The 18,063-nt window shown below is 38.3% G+C and overlaps 1 protein-coding gene across 1 annotated transcript in view; it reads left to right on the forward strand.

The window, feature by feature from the left end:
• The window catches only part of SPATA6L (spermatogenesis associated 6 like), a 55,165-nt gene that overhangs the window by 23,139 nt on the left and 13,963 nt on the right, over window positions 1-18,063 (forward strand). The window contains exons 6-8 of the mRNA XM_052645202.1: window positions 7,045-7,169; window positions 11,753-11,830; window positions 13,589-13,828. Coding sequence (XP_052501162.1) covers window positions 7,045-7,169; window positions 11,753-11,830; window positions 13,589-13,828 — 443 coding nt within the window. The remainder of the gene's footprint in view (window positions 1-7,044; window positions 7,170-11,752; window positions 11,831-13,588; window positions 13,829-18,063) is intronic.

The following is an 18,063-nucleotide window of genomic DNA, read 5'->3' on the forward strand; positions in this document are numbered from 1 at the left end:
AGTGATCAAATATGATTATGAGAGCTGGACCGTAAAGAAGGCAGAGCGCCGAAGAAATGATGCCTTCAAACTGTGCTGCTGGAGAAGACTCCTCAGAGTCCCTTGGACAACAGGGAGATTAATCTTAAGTCAACCTTAAGTCAATCTTAAGGGAAATCAACCCTGAATACTCACTGGAAGGACTGATGCTGAAGTTGAAGCTCCAGTATTTTGGTCATCTAATGTGAACAATTTCTTGTGATCCACACAGTCAAAAGGTTTTGGCATAGTCAATAAAGCAGAAGTAGAAAGTTTTTCTGGAACTCTCTTGCTCTTTCGATGATACAACGGATGTTGGCAATTTGATCTCTATTTTCTCTGTCTTTTATAAGTCCAGCTTGAACATCTGGAAGTTCACAGTTCATGTACTGTTGAAGCCTGGCTTGGAGAATTTTGAGCATTACTTTGCTAGCATGTGAGATGAGTGCAATTGTGTGGTAGTTTGAGCACTCTTTGGCATTGCCTTTCTTTGAGATTGGAATGAAAACTGACCTTTTCCAGTCCTGTGGCCACTCCTGAGGTTTCCAAATTTGCTGGCTTATTGAGTGCAGCACTTTCACAGCATCATCCTTCAGGATTTGAAATAGCTCAACTGGAATTCCATCACCTCCATTAGTTTTGTTCATAGTGATGCTACTGAAGGCCCACTTGACTTCCCATTCCAGGATGTCTGGCTCTAGGTGAGTGATCATACCATCATGATTATCTGGGTCATGAAGATCATTTTTGTTAGTTCTTCTGTGTATCTTCTGTGTATTCTTGCCACCTCTTCTGCTTCTGCTAGGTCCATACCATTTCTGTCCTTTATTGAGCCCATTTTTGCATGAAATGTCCCCAGTATCTCTAATTTTTTCTTGAAGAAATCTCTGGTCTTTCCCATTCTATTGTTTTCCTCTATTTCTTTGCATTGATCACTGAGGAAGACTATCTTATCTCTCCTTGCTATTCTTTGGAACTCTGCATTCAGATGGGTATATCTTTCCTTTTTTCCTTTGCCTTTAGCTTCTCTTCTTTTCATAGCTATTTGTAAGGTCTCCTCAGACAACCATTTTGCCTTTTTGCATTTCTTTCCCTTGGGGATGGTCTTGATCACTGCCTCTTGTGCAATGTCACGAACCTCTGCCCATAGTTCTTCAGGCACTGTGTCTATCAGATCTAATCCCTTGAATCTATTTGTCACTTCCACTTTATATCCTAAGGGATTTTATTTAGGTCAGACCTGAATGGTCTACTGGTTTTTCCTACTCAATTTAAGTCTGAATTTGGCAATAAGGAGTTCATGATCTGAGCCAGTCAGCTTCTGGTCTTGTTTTTCCTGCCTGTATAGAGCTTCTCCATCTTTGGCTGCAAAGAATATAATCAGTTTGATTTCAGTACTGACCATCTGAGGATGTCCATGTGTAGAGTTGTCTCTTGTGTTGTTGGAAGAGGATGTTTTCTATGACCAGTGTGTTCCCTTGGCAAAACTCTATTAGCCTTTGTCCTGCTTCATTCTGTACTCCTAGGCCAAATTTGCCTGTTACTCCAGGTATTTCTTGACTTCCTACTTTTACATTCCCATCCCCTATAATGAAAAGAACATCTTTTTTGGATGTTAGTTCTGAAAGGTCTTGTAGGTCTTCAAAGAACCATTTAATTTCAGCCTCTGGTCAGAGCATGGACTTGGATTATTGTGATAGTGAATGGTTTGCCTTGGAAATGAACAGAGATCATTCTGTTGTTTTTGAGATTGCATCCAAGTACTGCATTTTGGGCTCTTTTGTTGACTATGAGGGGTACTCCAGTTCTTCTAAGGGATTCTTGCCCACAGTAGTAGGTATAATGGTCATCTGAGTTAAATTCACCCGTTCCAGTCCATCTTAGTTCGCTGATTCATAAAATGTCAATGTTCACTCTTGCCATCTCCTGTTTGACCATTTCCAATTTGCGTTGATTCATGGACCTAACATTCCAGGTTCCTATGCAATATTGCTCTTTACAGCATCAGACTTTACTTCCATCACCAGTCACTTCCACAGCTGGGTGTTGTTTTTGCTTTGGCTCTTTCTTTTCATTCTTTCTGGAGTTATTTCTCCACTGATCTCCAGTAGCATATTGGGCACCTACCGACCTGGGGAGTTCATCTTTCAGTGTTGTATATTTTTGCCTTTTCATACTGTTCATGGGTTCTCAAGGCAAAAATACTGAAGTGGTTTGCCATTCCCTTCTCCCGTGGACCACATTCTGTCAGAACTCTCCACCATGACCCATCTGTCTTGGGTGGCCTTACATGGCATGGCTCATAGTTTCATTGAGTTAGACAAGGCTGTGGTCCATGTGATCAGATTGGTTAGTTCTCTGTGACTGTGGTTTTCAGCTCTCTGATGGAGAAGGATAAGAGGCTTATGGAAGCTTCCTGATGGGAGAGACTGACTGAGGGGGAATCTGGGTCTTATTCTGATGAGTGGGTCCATGCTCAGTAAATCTTTAATCCAATTTTCTGTTGAAAGGCAGGGCTATGTTCCCTCCCTGTTTGACCTGAGACCAAACTATGGTAGAAGAAAAATAGAGGAAAACAATAGAATGGGAAAGACTAAAGATCTCATCAAGAAAATTAGAGATACTGGGAACATTTCATGCAAAAATGGGCTCAATAAAGGACAGAAATGGTATGGACCTAGCAGAAGCAGAAGATATTAAGAAGAGGTGGCAAGAATACACAGAACTAACAAAAATGATCTTCATGACCCAGATAATCATGATGGTATGATCACTCACCTAGAGCCAGACATCCTGGAATGGGAAGTCAAGTGGGCCTTCAGTAGCATCACTATGAACAAAACTAATGGAGGTGAAGGAATTCCAGTTGAGCTATTTCAAATCCTGTGAAAGTGCTGCACTCAATAAGCCAGCAAATTTGGAAACCTCAGGAGTGGCCACAGGACTGGAAAAGGTCAGTTTTCATTCCAATCTCAAAGAAGGGCAATGCCAAAGAGTGCTCAAACTACCACACAATTGCACTTATCTCACACGCTAGTAAAGTAATGCTCAAAATTCTCCAAGCCAGGCTTCAACAGTATGTGAACTGTGAACTTCCAGATGTTCAAGCTGGATTTATAAAAGGCAGAGAAAATAGAGATCAAATTGCCAACATCCGTTGTATCATCGAAAGAGCAAGAGAGTTCCAGAAAGACTTCTGCTTTATTGACTATGCCAAAGCCTTTGACTGTCTGGGTCACCACAAATTGTGGAAAATTCTTAAAGAGATGGAAATACCAGACCACCTGACCTGCCTCTTGAGAAATCTGTATGTAGGTTAGGAAGCAACAGTAATAACTGGACATGGAAATACAGACTTTCAAAATTGGGAAAGGAGTATATCAAGGCTGTATATTGTCACCCTGCTTATTTAACTTATATGCAGAGTACATCTTGAGACATGCTGGGCTGGATAAAGCACAAGCTGGAATCATGATTGCCAGGAGAAATATCACTAACCTCAGATATGCAGATGACACCACCCTTATGGCAGAAAGTGAAGAAGAACTAAAGAACTTTTTGATGAAAGTGAAGGAGGAGAGTGAAAAAGTTGGCTTAAAGCTCAGGATTCAGAAAACTAAGATCATAGCGTCTTGTCCCATCACTTCATGGCAAACAGATGGGGAAACAGTGGAAATAGTGTCAGACTTTATTTTTCTGGGCTCCAAAATCACTGCAAATGGTGCCTGCAGCCATGAAATTAAAAGAGGCTTGCTCTTTGTAAGAAAAGTTATGACCAACCTAAACAGCATATTGAAAAGTGAGACATTACTTTGCCAACCTAGGTCCATATAGTCAAAGGTGTGGTTTTTCCAGTAGTCAGGTATGGATGTGAGAGTTGGACTATAAAGAAAGCTGAGCACTAAAGAATTGATGCTTTTGAACTGTGGTGTTGGAGCAGACTCTTGAGAGTCCCTTGGACAGCAAGGAAATCTACCCAGTCCATCCTAAAGGAAATCAGCCCTGAATATTCGTTTGTAGGACTGATGTCGAAGCTGAAACTCCAATACTTTGGCCACCTGATTCGAAGAACCGACTCATTGAAAAAGACCCTGATGCTGGGAAAGATTGAAGGTGGGAGGAGAAGGGGACAACAGAGGATGAGATGGTTGGATGGCATCACCGACTCAATGGACATGAGTTTGAATAAACTCCAGGAGTTGGTGATGGACAGGGAGGCCTGGCATGCTGCAGTCCATGGGGTTGCAGTCAGACGTGACTGAACTAACTAGTGCAAATGGCTGCCTCATTGGAAAAGTCCCTGATGCTGGGAAAGATTGATAGTAGAAAGAGAAGAGGGCATCAGAGGATGAGATGGCTGGATGGCATCACTGATGCAATGAACATGAACTTGGGTAAACTTCGGGAGATGGTGAGGGACAGGGAGGCCTGGCGTGCTTCAGTCCTTGGGGTTGCAAAGAGTCAGACCTGGCTGGGTGACTGAACAACAACAAGTGTCTTCATTAGGCCATGCATCTAGGGAAAACAGCAGGACAAACATTGAAGGTAGATGTATGTGTTTGAGGGACAGCAAGAAGGGCCGAAGGGATGCTATGGAGTCATTAAGGAGAGTGGTAATGAAGTAGGAGAGGTTATTAGAGTCTTATTATATATAAAGAGTCTTAAAGGCTAGGATGAGATACTTTTATTTTATTCTAATATGATAGCAAGCCTGTTGGAAGATTTTAAGTAGGTCAGAGTCAAAATCTGAAATAATGTCATGGTATGTGAAGAACAGATTTGAGTACAGGGAGAATGAAAGCAGGGAGACTAGCTAGCTAGGAGGTCATGGTGGCAGTCCAGGAGAGAGGAGGTGGGGGTTTAGACCATGGTGGTAGCTGTAACAATAGAAGGGAATAGAATTTAGATTAATTTTGAAGATGTAGTCAACAGGACTTGCTAATGGATGACTATAAGGAGTGAAAGAGTGGAACAAAGGATAGAGCCTGGAGTATTGGGTTGATTAACCAGACCTGGTTCCTCTAATAGGAAGGTATGGGAGAGCTTATTTGTGGAAAAAATCAAGTTCTCTTTTGGACCTGTTTTGTTGGAGATGGGCTTCCCCGGGTGGCGCTAGTGGTAAAGAACCTGCCAATGCAGAAGACAGACGCAAGTTCGTTCCCTGAATCAGGACTATCCCCTGAAAGAGACAGCGGCAACCCACTCCAGGGTTCTTCCCTGGAGAATCCCATGGACAAAGAAGCCTGGTGGGCTATATAGTCTGTAGTATGTTAGAGATACTGTAAGATACTCTAACATACTACAGAGTATCTCAACAGGATGGGAAGGAAGAAAGAATGTTTTATAAGAAATAGCATAAGCTGAGGAAGTACATAGCAGAGGAGGGAAAGACGTATCAGTTCATTGTGGCTGGAGCATGTTTTTGAAGGGAGGAGTAGAAAAATATGAAAAATGTAGAATACATTCTTTTTGCACTTTGATCCTTGTTAGAATCTAACATTCATATTAAATGGAATATGTAGGAAGACATTAAGCCATCAGATTATTTGATGTAAGGTTGATTATTTTGTACATTTGAGATAACAAAAAGTACCCTCTTTCAAGTTTCTCTCACAAGTAAAGTAAGAATCACTAAACAGTAAAGCTTCCTCACTGACTACAATTACTTTTTTGATGGTGCTCTTGGTCCAAACCACTGTGTAGCACCTTCTTTGTAGGCAAGGGGGTCTAAGATGGTAGCTTTTCTGTCCTTTAGCGCAGCGATTCTTAACCATATTGCACCTGAAATGATCTTTTGGTGATGAGTATTTTGTATTATCCCTTTGACCATATTGAAATAATATTCATCGGTAATATGTGCTATGCTAAGTCTCTTCAGTTGTGTTTGACTGCAATCCCATAGACTGTAGCCCAACAGGGTCCTCTGTCCTTGGGATTTTCTAGCCAAGAATACTGGAGTATATTGCTTCCTCTAGGGGATCTGCGTCTCTTATGTCTCCTGCATTGGCAGGCTGGTTCTTCACCACCTGGGAAGCCCCACAGATAATACAACCAACTTTATATAGCTCACTGCAAACAATTTGTGTAATATTCAGCCATAATATAAAGGAGAAGTACAAAGAAAAGTGATTTAGAATAAAATGAGATGTATACTAACATGTAAATGTTAAGCAAGGTATAGTATTTGGTATATAGTATTTATAGTATTCAAATTTGTAGTATTTGTAGTAGTCACAGTGCCGAAAGGATCTTGGTAAAGATTTAGACAAAGCAAAATACAGTTGTTCCTTAGTTTTCATGGTACCTGCATTCCTGAAAATTCAGTGTATTTTTAAATTGTGCAAAAAAAAAAAAAAAAAGCTTTGTGTTTATATGTAACAGTTAGGTTCCAGGCTCAGATAATTGTAAAAAGGTTTTCTTGCCTGAAAGAATGTCTGTAGGATGTTAGAAAGTTATGCAGGAGTGTCTTGGGCATTGCAAGGCACCCTGACCTCTGGTTCCTGCCCTTGAAATTTCCCCACAGATTTACAAAATGTTCCTGGGGTTGGTATCAGTACTGCTGAGAGCCACAGCTCTGGCTTTTCTCTAGGCCACTGGGACACTGACATTCCTGCACCACAGAATCTATTGAACCCTAGTCTACACTGTAACCTTTGGGTGAACAGAGCATTGTCTACCTTGTTCCTGCTCTATCCCTAGGACCTGGCCCATGGTATGTCCTTAGAAAACATTTGTCAAAGTGAAGAATGGAAGGATGGATGGATGGAAAGAGATGTTCTTTTTTATTTTATTTTGGGGAGCAACGCTTTAGATCAATGCTTGGGAAGGCATTTGAAAATCATGCATGGGATAAAAAGTAGTAGAAGACATTGCCTCTTGAATACCAGGTGCTGTGATCAAAATATCTGTTTTTATCTGAGTGTCGTCTCTGCCATCAACGGTCCAACTTTTATTTAGTTTAAATGATGTAGATAACATCATTTTCAGAATATATATCTACTCATGCATTTTCTCCTTTATTTGTAGTGTGGCAAGAGTTGGCCTACTATGAAGAAAACACACGGGACTTTCTCTTCCCTGAGCCACGGCTGACACCTTCGCACCCTGGGATGTGTAGGGAGGTGCTCATGAAGACAGTTGAAGGCTTCCCAGTAAGTGACTGGTGCCTAGCTGGGCTTCTGTTGGGAAAGGGATTCTTGGAACCTGAATGTTTTATTGCTAATAGGACCTGTTTGTGGGCAGATCACTTCATCTTGGTTAGTGCCCCTTTATTCTCTTTAGCAGCCCTGATGAGATGCCCACTCAAAGTACTAAATGATGCCGATTCCCACTGTTGATCTGAGACGTGGGAGTCTTGTCTGACCAGGCTAAGTCACTGCCATATTCACATTACCACATAGTTATAAAAGGCTTACTTCTTTCACCTCCTCTTCTTTTTTTTTAAATTTAGATATTTTTAAAGTATAGTTGCTTTATAATGTGTTAGTTTCTGGTGTACAGCAAAGTGATTCAGTTATATATATATATGATATATATTATTATTCAGTTATATATATTATATGTAATAATATACACTGTTATATAGTCTTTTTCACGTTCTTTTCCATTATGGTTTATTACAGAATATTGAATATAGTTCCCTGTGCTATACTAGGACCTTGTTGTTTATTTTATATATAGTAGTTTGTATCTGCTAATCCCAAACTGTTAATTTATCCCCCCTCACCTCTCTTTCCCTGTGGTAACCATAAGTTTGGTAACCATATCTCTGTTTTATCATCTCCTGTTAATGCAGACGAACTGAAAGACATAGCATCAGTTTAGTTAATCATAGCTATTGTTTTAGTAACAATACCAGTAAAATAGAGTAGTGCTGCCTGTGTGTGTGCTCAGTTGCTCAGTTATGTCCAACTCTCTGTGCTGCTGTGGACTGTAAGGGCTCCTCTGTCCATGAGATTATTCAGGCAGGAATACTGGAGTGAGTTGCCATTTCCTTCTCTGGGGGATCTTCTCAACTCAGGGATCAAACCCGCATCTCCTACACTGGCAGGTGGACTTGCTTTGTTTTTTTTCATGTGATATCTTATTTTCTTCATAACTGTTCTTAAGTCAGCCAAGGCAGGTATTATGGTCTCCACTTAATGGAGGGGAAACTGACAAGAGGTTCACAGGCTGATATTTTTAAAATTTATATATTTTTAATTGAAGGATAACTGCTTTACAGTGTTGTGTTGGTTTCTGCCATACATCAACATGAATTAGCCATAGGTATACATTTGTCCCCTCCCTCTTGAACCTCTGTCCCACCTCACACCTTCTAGACTGTCACGGAACACTAGGTTCAGCTCCTATGTCATACAGCAAATTCCCACTGGCTATCTATTTTATATATGGTAAAGTATATGTTTCAATGCTACTTTCTCAGTTCGTCCCACCCTTTCTTTCCCCTGCTGTGTCCACAGATCTCTTCTCCATGTCTGTATCTCTATTTCTGCCCTGAAAATAGGTTCATCAGTACCATTTTTCCAGATTCTGTATATATTCATTGATATATGATATTTGTTTTTCTCTTTCTGATTTACTTCATTCTGTATAACAGGCTCTGCGTTCATCCACCTCAAGTACTGACTCAAATTCATTTCTTTCTATGGCCGAGTAATATTCCATTGTATAAATGTACCACACACAGCTGCTTTATCCATTCGTCTGTTGATGGACATCTAGGTTGCTTCCAGGTCCTTGCTATTGTAAACAATGCTGCAATGAACATTGTGGTACATGTGACAGACTGATATTATTGAGGGATCTTAAAAGATATGGCAGTTACTAGTACAGCAGTTACTGTTTCGGGGGCATTATCTGAACCCAAGTTCAAAATATTAATTTTGTTATTATCTGGGATGATTTTTAACATTGCAGAAACTCTGAAAGTTTTCTCTACTTTTATGTCCCTTGAATGACCTCTCTTTTAAGGGCTACATCTTTGTAAATTATAAGAAGCATATTTAATACTCAACTTTTCTGTTACTACTCCATGAGTGGCTATTATTTTAATTTAGTGAGTTATTGTCTCCATTTGAGAGTTCTGTGCAGAATAGATGGCATGCAGAACCCCTATTTCTATGTTGTTTATGATGACAGGACTTCTGGTTCTGATACTTGAAACACCAAGCATTCATCAAAAGTTCTCCCTGGGAACTAAGATCCTGCAAGCTGTGCTGCATGGTCAAAAAAAAAAAAAAAAAAAAAAAAAACGTTCTCCTAATCAGAATTCCTGATGGCCATAACTTTAAGCCCTCCATAATCTTTGAAGATCTGGTGAATATCACTGACATCATTTTTTTTTTTTCCCTGAGATGTTCTTTGTGTATCACTTATATCCATGGTACTTGTGAGATGCTTGCCTTTATTATTTTGAATTATTGAGATTTTGCTCTTCAGAAGCAGAAAGGGGATTAAAAACTGGTGAGAATTAGGTGGGAGATACTCTTTACATTAATTTGATTTGCCCAAGTTTTCTATTAAATAAATTCCATTTGCAAACATTGGGCTGGTATCCAGCTAAGTATCAAGACAAGAAGAAAGACACTTTCTCATATTTTCCCAGATGTTATCTCTGTTTAACTTTATAGGCATAATTAGGAAGAAGAACCTACAGGAAGTTTTATTTGTAGTTATTCATAAATGCAGGTAATCATAAGAGAAAGAGCTTTAACACTGTTGAGGAAGATCTTCATGCATTAGAGGTAAAGTATCAGTCCTTTCAATGAAGTTAAAATATATTTTAAACAATTTGTGAAGAGATAGAGAGCTCAATTTCTCTCAAATATTCTATAAGGAAAAATAAAACAAATTGCTGAAGTTTTACTAACGGCTGATATTCATTGCATTCTCACTAGATGCCAGGCCCTGTGTTGAGTATTGTCTTATTCAATCCTTTTTAACCCTGCAAGCTGGCGATTATTAGTTTCCTCATTTTAGGCATGGGGAAGCTGGTATGGAGAATTTATAAAGGGTACTCAGAGTCACAGAACTGGTGAGCAATGGATCTAGGATTCTCACACTGGTCTGTTGTGCTTTGAAGTTTGCACTCAATCACTGCCTTATGCTAATTCTCTCATTTTTATTTCAGCCCAGGGTCCAATTTCTTTTCATTAATGTTATAGGACATGAGAATAAATGACACGGGAAGGTCAGACAAATCATTCACTTCATTTATTTTCTGTTATTAGTTCATTAAGAATTAGATTTATTTTCTCCAGTACAATGTGACTTTTTCTTTGTACTTTCATATTTTTTTTCATTTCACTTGTTACCCTAACAGCCTTTTTTTCCTCCTTTTCCTGCTAAGGTCAAGAATATTGAGGGGAGATTATAATCTGTGTTTTTTGGTTGTTGTTGTTAGGTAAAGACTGAATTTGTAAATTAGGCAGAAAGAATATTGTTTTTAATTATTAATTTTTAGTTAATAATTTTAATTTTTCCTTAGTGTTTAGGTACTCTGAGTACCCTTTATAAATTTTTCCTTAGTGATTCTAAAAAAATCCTACTGTTAAATCCAGTTATTGACCTAACCATCATTACCACTATCCCATTGCTAAGGGGATTGCACAGGATATAGCCTGTAAATTTCAGCTCTAAACCGTTATGCTAAAATGAGTACTTATACGAAAAAGAAAATACATTCCTCCTTACTGTCTGTAAGTCACCACCAGGAGTTGAAGTGAAATAGGTGAACAAGATTGCATTACAGACTGTGGATTCCTTACTGTTAGGGGACCCTCCTCCTCCTCTCTGGGCTAAGTAGAGCTTCATGTAAAGTGGCTAAGTATAGACTCAGGTTATCTGGGTTCAAGCCCAGTTTCGTCACTCAATGGCTGTGTGATTTTGGGTAAATTACTTATTTCCGTGTACCTTAGTTTCTTCCTCTGTAAAATGGGACTGATAATAGTTCTTCCCTTATGGGGTTATTACGAGGGTTGAATGGGGTAATATATGTATGTGTGTGTGTTAGTCACTCAGTGGTCTCCAACTCTTTGCAACCCCATGGACTGTAGCCTCTAGGCTCCTCTGTCCATAGGATTCTCCAGGCAAGAATACTGGAGTAGGTTGCAAATTCCTTCTCCAACGGATCTTCCCCACCCAGAGATTGAACCCGGTATCCTGCATCTTTGGCATCGCAGATGGATTCTTTACCACTGAGCAACCAGGGAAGCCTAAAGCAACTATACCCCAGTACAAGTGTTTTAAAAATGGTATTGTTAACTATGTCACATTGTTGTACATTCCATTTCTAGAACATATTCATTTTGCCTAACTGAAATTTTATATCCTTTGACTTAACTTTTCCCTTTTCCCCTCATCCTCCAGCTCCTGGCAACTAGCATTCTATTAGCTGTTTCTTTGAGTTTGACTATTTCAGATTCCACATATAAGTGAAATATGCAGGGTTTATCTTTTTGTGTCTGGCTTATTTCATTTAGTATAGTGTCCTCTAGTTTCTTCTGTGCTGTCACAAATGGCAGGATTTCCTTCTCTTTAAAGGCTTAATAATATTCCATTACATATATATAATATATATATATTTATATTTGTTAGGTATATATTTTAGACAATGTGTGTAGGTTATGCCGGCTACACAAAAGAGCATTTAGGTTCTTGGATAATTTCACATTAGGATAGGATGAGTAAAGACCTTCTTTCCAATAACTTTATTTGTTTCTTTTATTTTCAGGGCATTGCTCCTAAAATAGAGTTTTCTACAAGGACAGCCATCAGAGAACGTGTGTTTCTGCATAGAAACAGATTTTTTGTAAGTATAATAAAGAATCCAGAGATAGAAATGTCAGGGATTTCTCTACAAATTTAAAGAATTTCAACCTCAGCTTGGTTTACCAAGTTTAGATGCAACTGGACAGACAGAAACCTGGAGACTTATTGCTAGGTTTGAATTTACATAGTCAAATTTCTTGTTCAGCCTGTCACATTAGAGTGATGATGTTTGGCAGGTATTCATCATGGCATAGTTGGTGGGACAGCGTGATCCAGAAGCTACAGTCACAAGCTTGACCTGTAGTCTAGTTAGTTTTTGTTGTTGTTGTTTCATGACATTTACTCTTGATTTTATCAACAGTAGTGTTTCCTTCTTTCTTGTGCTGAGGCTGAAGGTCAGAGTTGTATTTAGGGCCCCCTCTTTGGTAACAGTGAGGGTTATTATTATTATTATTTTTTTGGTAACAGTGAGGGTCTTGGGGCATTCTTGAGCACTACCTTCATTTTGCTTGTCTAGCCCTGATTTCCCCTTCACACTCATTTCTTTCCGTTTTTATTTTACCCCATTGCTCACAATTTTGCAACCATGCAAAGTCCTTTCTAAAATGATACAGAGAATTAATGAATATAGTTTGTAGACCTCACATGGGGTCCTAGAATAAGCCTTGAAAATGTGGGCTTTGGATTTAGGGGTACTGAAGAAGCAGGGTCATTAATCTGTGCGAATCCATCAATCCCCTGGGCACTGTAACTCATCAATGGAAAACCAGTGATTAATTTTCAGGAAGGCAATAGCTGCTTTTTAGTCTCTTCTTATTTACTCACTGTTTTCTCCAGTCTGTTTAAATGTGCACAGTGACTTTTCAGTTTATTGCTCTTTTTCTTCCATTCCGTTTTGTTAATCTTGTTTTAATCTCGTAATGTAGAGATCTTGTGTGATCTCTCTCCTTCTCTAGTCTTGCAGTCTTCCTCTAGCGCCGTCTAGTGGTGGAGCCTAACAGAACAGCTAGGAAAGCAGAAGGGGATTTGCAGTGGCGGGTTCAGTATCATAAAATTGAGTATAGAAAGGTGGGTTTGGACTGAGAGAAAGGTGGGTTTGGACTGAGAGAAAAGTGCTTACTCACCAGTATAGTTGGCTTCTAATTTTTTAGTTGTTCTAAAAATTTCCATAGCTATACATGCAGCCATACTTTTTCCTTAAAATAAATTGCTTGAGGTGAAATCGCTGAACCCAAGTATATGCCAAATTCTCTCTCTGTCTCCCTCTCTCGCTGTATTTGTGTATCTGTCAATCATCTGATGGGGCATGGAGGTGTCTGATACTTTCCAGCTTTCTCGTAATACAAATAAAACTCACTTTAAATTTCTTTTTTTAAAAAATTTTGCTACATTTTGGCTGCACTGAGTCTTGGTTGGTACATGTCAGCTTCTCATTGTGGTAGCTTCTCTTGCTGCAGATCATGGGCTCTGGGGCATCTGGGCTCAGTAGCTGCGCATGGGCTTAGTTGTTCCGTAGCATGTGGGATCTTCCTGGACCAGGGGTCAAACCCATGTCCCCTGCATTGGCAGCTGGATTCTCAACCACTGGACCACCAGGGAAGTCATAAATCTCACTGTTAATAATTTAAATCTACTAGTGATACTAAGCTGATCTGAAGAAAAATTTTTAAATGCCCTTCCCTGAGTTCATGTTTTATAAATCTGAGATGTTAAATCTTCTACCTTAGTTCAGTTAAATACAGTTATATTCTGATTGAGCTTTCTTCTTTAAAAATATTGTTTCTTCTTTGGGTTTCAGGACGAAAGATGTAAGTCACGAAGGCCTTTATCTACACCAAATGGACCAAAATTCCCCTTGAGTTGTGTAAAGATGAAACCAAGGGAGAGTAATCTCGACAGAGTGCCCCCAGGCGTGCAGTCCCGGCCACTCTCTCCATATTGCACCAGGCGTTTCTTCCAGGACCAGCCAGCTCAGCTGAACCTTGGATATACTTTCAAAATACCTGGAGAAAGCAAACCTCCGTTTGTAGTAAGACACGTGAGCCTAAAATTATTTTTCAGAGTCCTTTGGAATGGTGAGGGTGTGAATGAGGATGGAATAAAGGAAGGTTGGACCATGATAACAGATGTGTAAGTAAATAAATAGAGGAAATTCAAATTTAATAATAATTATGATTAAATTATTTTCATTTCCTAGAGTTATTTTCAGGAAACCCCTATAAAGATGTCTTGTACAGAGGACTTGCTGAGTAAATGTCTGCTATCCCTATTTTTAATTTTAGAATTAAAAATAATTTAATTATTAATAGTGTTATCTGCATAGGACAACCTGCCACTATCCAGGAAGATCAATGAACTGACAGTAGTAGAAGGTTCATATCAAAGGCTGGCACATACTCTGTACAAATCTGAAACTAAAGCCTCATCAGTTTTAAGAAAACTGCTTGAGTTTTCATAGTAAGATCATTGTTCAGTGGCCAGCTTTTAAAAATATATATTTATTTATTTGTCTGCCTCCAGTCTTGGTTGTGGCATGCGAGCTCTTTGTTGAGTCATGAGGGATCTTTTCATTGTGGTGCATGGACTCTCTAGCTGCAGTGCATGGGCTTAGTCGCTCCATGGCATGTGGGATCTTAGTTCCCTGACCAGGGATCAAACCCGTGTCCCCTGCACTGCAAGGCGGATTCTCTACCACTGGACCATTAGGGAATTCACCGGGCCTCACTTTAAGAGTAGGAAACATGTGGCTACAGGAAGAAGCAATGGTATGCCATAGTCAAAGTCCTTAATTAAAGTTATATTAGATTTAGCCATCAGGAAGTAGTGGGCAAATTTAATCACACTTGTTTTCATAGTCTTAATTTTTTTCAACTACTATAAAAGTAAAGGAAAATACAGAAAAGTTAAGAAAAAAAATTACCTGTAGGTTCACTAGAATAATAAAATCATTGTTTAATTTGATACATTTTCTTTTGACTTTTTTGATATTCATAAGGCCTTATTTTTTGCCACAAAATTATAATTATACTGTATATGCAGATTCATTTCTTTACAGTTACATATGTTTTTATTATGTTAAAAATACTTCTAGTATTAGTTCCTGTTTTTCTTTTTTTGATTTATTTATTTTAATTGGAGGCTAATTACTTTACAATATTGTAGTGGTTTTTGCAATACATTGACATGAATCTGCATAGGTGTACATGTGTTCCCCATCCTGAACACATCCTATCAATAATATGTGTACTGGTATTTTTCTTTTTCTTTTTAAAAATTAATTTATTTTACTTTACAATATTGTATTGGTTTTGCCATACATTGACTTGAATCCACCATGAGTATACATGTGTTCCCCATCCTAAACCCCCCTCCCACCTCCCTCCCCATCCCATCCCTCTGGGTCATCCCAGTGCACCAGCCCTGAGCACCCTGTATCATGCATCAAACCTGGACTGGCGATTTGTTTCACATATGATATTTTACATGTTTCAATGCCATTCTCCCATGTCATCCCTCCCTCGCCCTCCCCCACAGACCAAAAGACTGTTCAATACATCTGTGTCTCTTTTGTTGTCTCGCATACAGGGTTATCGTTACCTTCTTTCTAAATTCCATATATATCCGTTAGTATACTGTATTGGTGTTTTTCTTTCTGGCTTACTTCACTCTGTATAATAGGCTCCAGTTTCATCCACCTCATTAGAACTGATTCAAATGCATTCTTTTTAATGGCTGAGTAATATTCCATTGTGTATATGTACCACAGCTTTCTTATCCGTTCATCTGCCAGTGGACCTCTAGGTTGCTTCCATGCCCTGGCTATTGTAAACAGTGCTGCAATGAACATTGAGGTACATGTGTTTCTTTCAATTCTGGTTTCCTCAGTGTGTATGTCCAGCAGTGCAATTGCTGGATCGTATGGCAGTTCGATTTGCAGTTTTTTAAGGAATCTCCACACTGTTCTCCATAGTGGCTGTACCAGTTTGCATTCCCACCAACAGTGTAAGAGGGTTTTCTTTTCTCCTCACTCTCTGCAGCATTTATTGTTTGCAGACTTTTTGATAGCAGCCATTCTGACCAGTGTGAGATGGTACCTCATTGTGGTTTTGGTTTGCATTTCTCTGATAATGAGTGATGTTGAGCATCTTTTCATGTGTTTGTTAACCATCTGTATGTCTTCTCTGGAGAAATGTCTGTTTAGTTTTTTGGCCCATATTTTGATTGGGTCATTTATTTTTGTGGAATTGAGCTGCAGGAGCTGCTTGTATATATTTGAGATTAATCTTTGTCAATTGCTTTGTTTGCTATTATTTTTCCCTGTTCTGAAGGCTGTCTTCTCACCTTGCTTATAGTTTCCTTCTTTATGCAAAAGGCTTTAAGTTTAATTAGGTCCCATTTGTTTATTTTTGCTTTTATTTCCATTACTCTGGGAGGTGAGTCATAGAGGATCCTGCTGTGATTTATGTCAGAGTGTTTTGCCTATGTTTTCCTCTAGGAGTTTTATAGTTTTTGGTCTTACATTTAGATCTTTAATCCATTTTGAGTTTATTTTTTTGTATGGTGTTAGAAAGTGTTCTAGTTTCATTCTTTTATGGGTGGTTGACCAGTTTTCCCAGCACCACTTGTTAAAGAGATTGTCTTTTCTCCATTGTATATTCTTGCCTCCTTTGTCAAAGATAAGGTATCCATAGGTGCATGGATTTATCTCTGGCTTTCTATTTTGTTCCATTGATCTATTTTTCTGTCTTTGTGCCAGTACCATACTGTCTTGATGACTATAGCTTTGTAGTGTAGTCTACAGGCAGGCAGTATAGTCTGAAGTCAGGCAGGTTGATTCCTCCAGTTCTGCTCTTATTTCTCAAGATTGCTTTGGCTATACAAGGTTTTTTGTATTTCCATACAAATTGTGAAATTATTTGTTCTAATTCTCTGAAAAATACTGTTGGTAGCTTGATAGGGATTGCATTGAATCTATGGGTTGCTTTGGGTAGTATACTCATTTTCACTATATTGATCCTTCCAATCCATGAACATGGTATATTTCTCCATCTATTTGTGTCATCTTTGATTTCTTTCATCAGTGTTTTATAGTTTTCTATATATAGGTCTTTTGTTTCTTTAGGTAGATCTATTCCTATGTATTTTATTCTTTTCATTGCAATGGTGAATGGAATTGTTTCCTTAATTTCTCTTTCTGTTCTTTCATTGTTAGTGTATAGGAATCAAGGGATTTCTAATTTTATATGTGTGCTAATTTTATATCCTGCAACTTTTCAATGAATATAGTTCCTGTTTTTCATGAACTCTGTTCTACACTGTAGTTCATTTATTCTCCAGAATGTTAATGATTGATATTATTGTCAAGTTGATAATTTGACTCAGAATTACCTGTGTGATATTTGTATATTAGACACAAGAAATGAAGCATGGTAAATCCCAAAGTCAAGGTGCTTTTAAGATGACTGGTTATAGCATTGGTTTGCAGGTAGAACAGAGATGTTTGGCTAGAAAATACAGGATAGGTGTTTTCTTCAGGTAACCTGTAAAAATGTCTGGCAAAATCTAGCACTCTAAACATAGTTTCATACAAATATTGTTAAATTGAGTATATTGGGTCTGATTTATTCCATTTGATATATATTTTAATAAAATACACAACTTTAGTGTATGCCATTATGAACTAAATAACCTTAAAATGTTGGAAGTTTTCTTAGGGAATTAAAATTTACATGATACTTTTATTTAACAAATTCATATACAGTCTTTACTATGTGCCAAGCTCTTTCCTAAGGGCTTATAGATATTAACTCTTTTATTTAGCTAGATTTCCTGATGATATCTGATGTTTAAGTAGAAAAATTAAAATGTAGAGGACCTGATGTTGTCAAGATTGTAAATTCTAATAAAATTATTTCTTGTAGTAGAATGAAGAATAGTAGTATAACATGACTTCTTGACATTAAAAAAATGAAAAACAAGGGTTTTACGAAGAAAATTAAGCAACTGTATGTCATAGACATTCTGGAAGAGTCTCCTATTTCAAGTATTTTGACTTGTTGATCATGTTGTTGAATGTAGGAAAATGTGATCACCTTACCTAAAATAATACAGTCACCAGTGTTCTTTTTTTCAAGGATATAGACACTCAGACTGAAAGGGGATGTGGAAGGCTGAAAGATCACCTTATGAAAATTCCTTGTCTTCAGGGAGGAGCCCACCTAGGCCAGTACTGCTCAGAATATGAAGCTTTCCTGTTTTAAAAGAATGTTAAAT

This window comes from Budorcas taxicolor, chromosome 8 (genome assembly GCF_023091745.1).
Source record: "Budorcas taxicolor isolate Tak-1 chromosome 8, Takin1.1, whole genome shotgun sequence".
Classification (NCBI taxonomy): Eukaryota; Metazoa; Chordata; class Mammalia; order Artiodactyla; family Bovidae; genus Budorcas; species Budorcas taxicolor.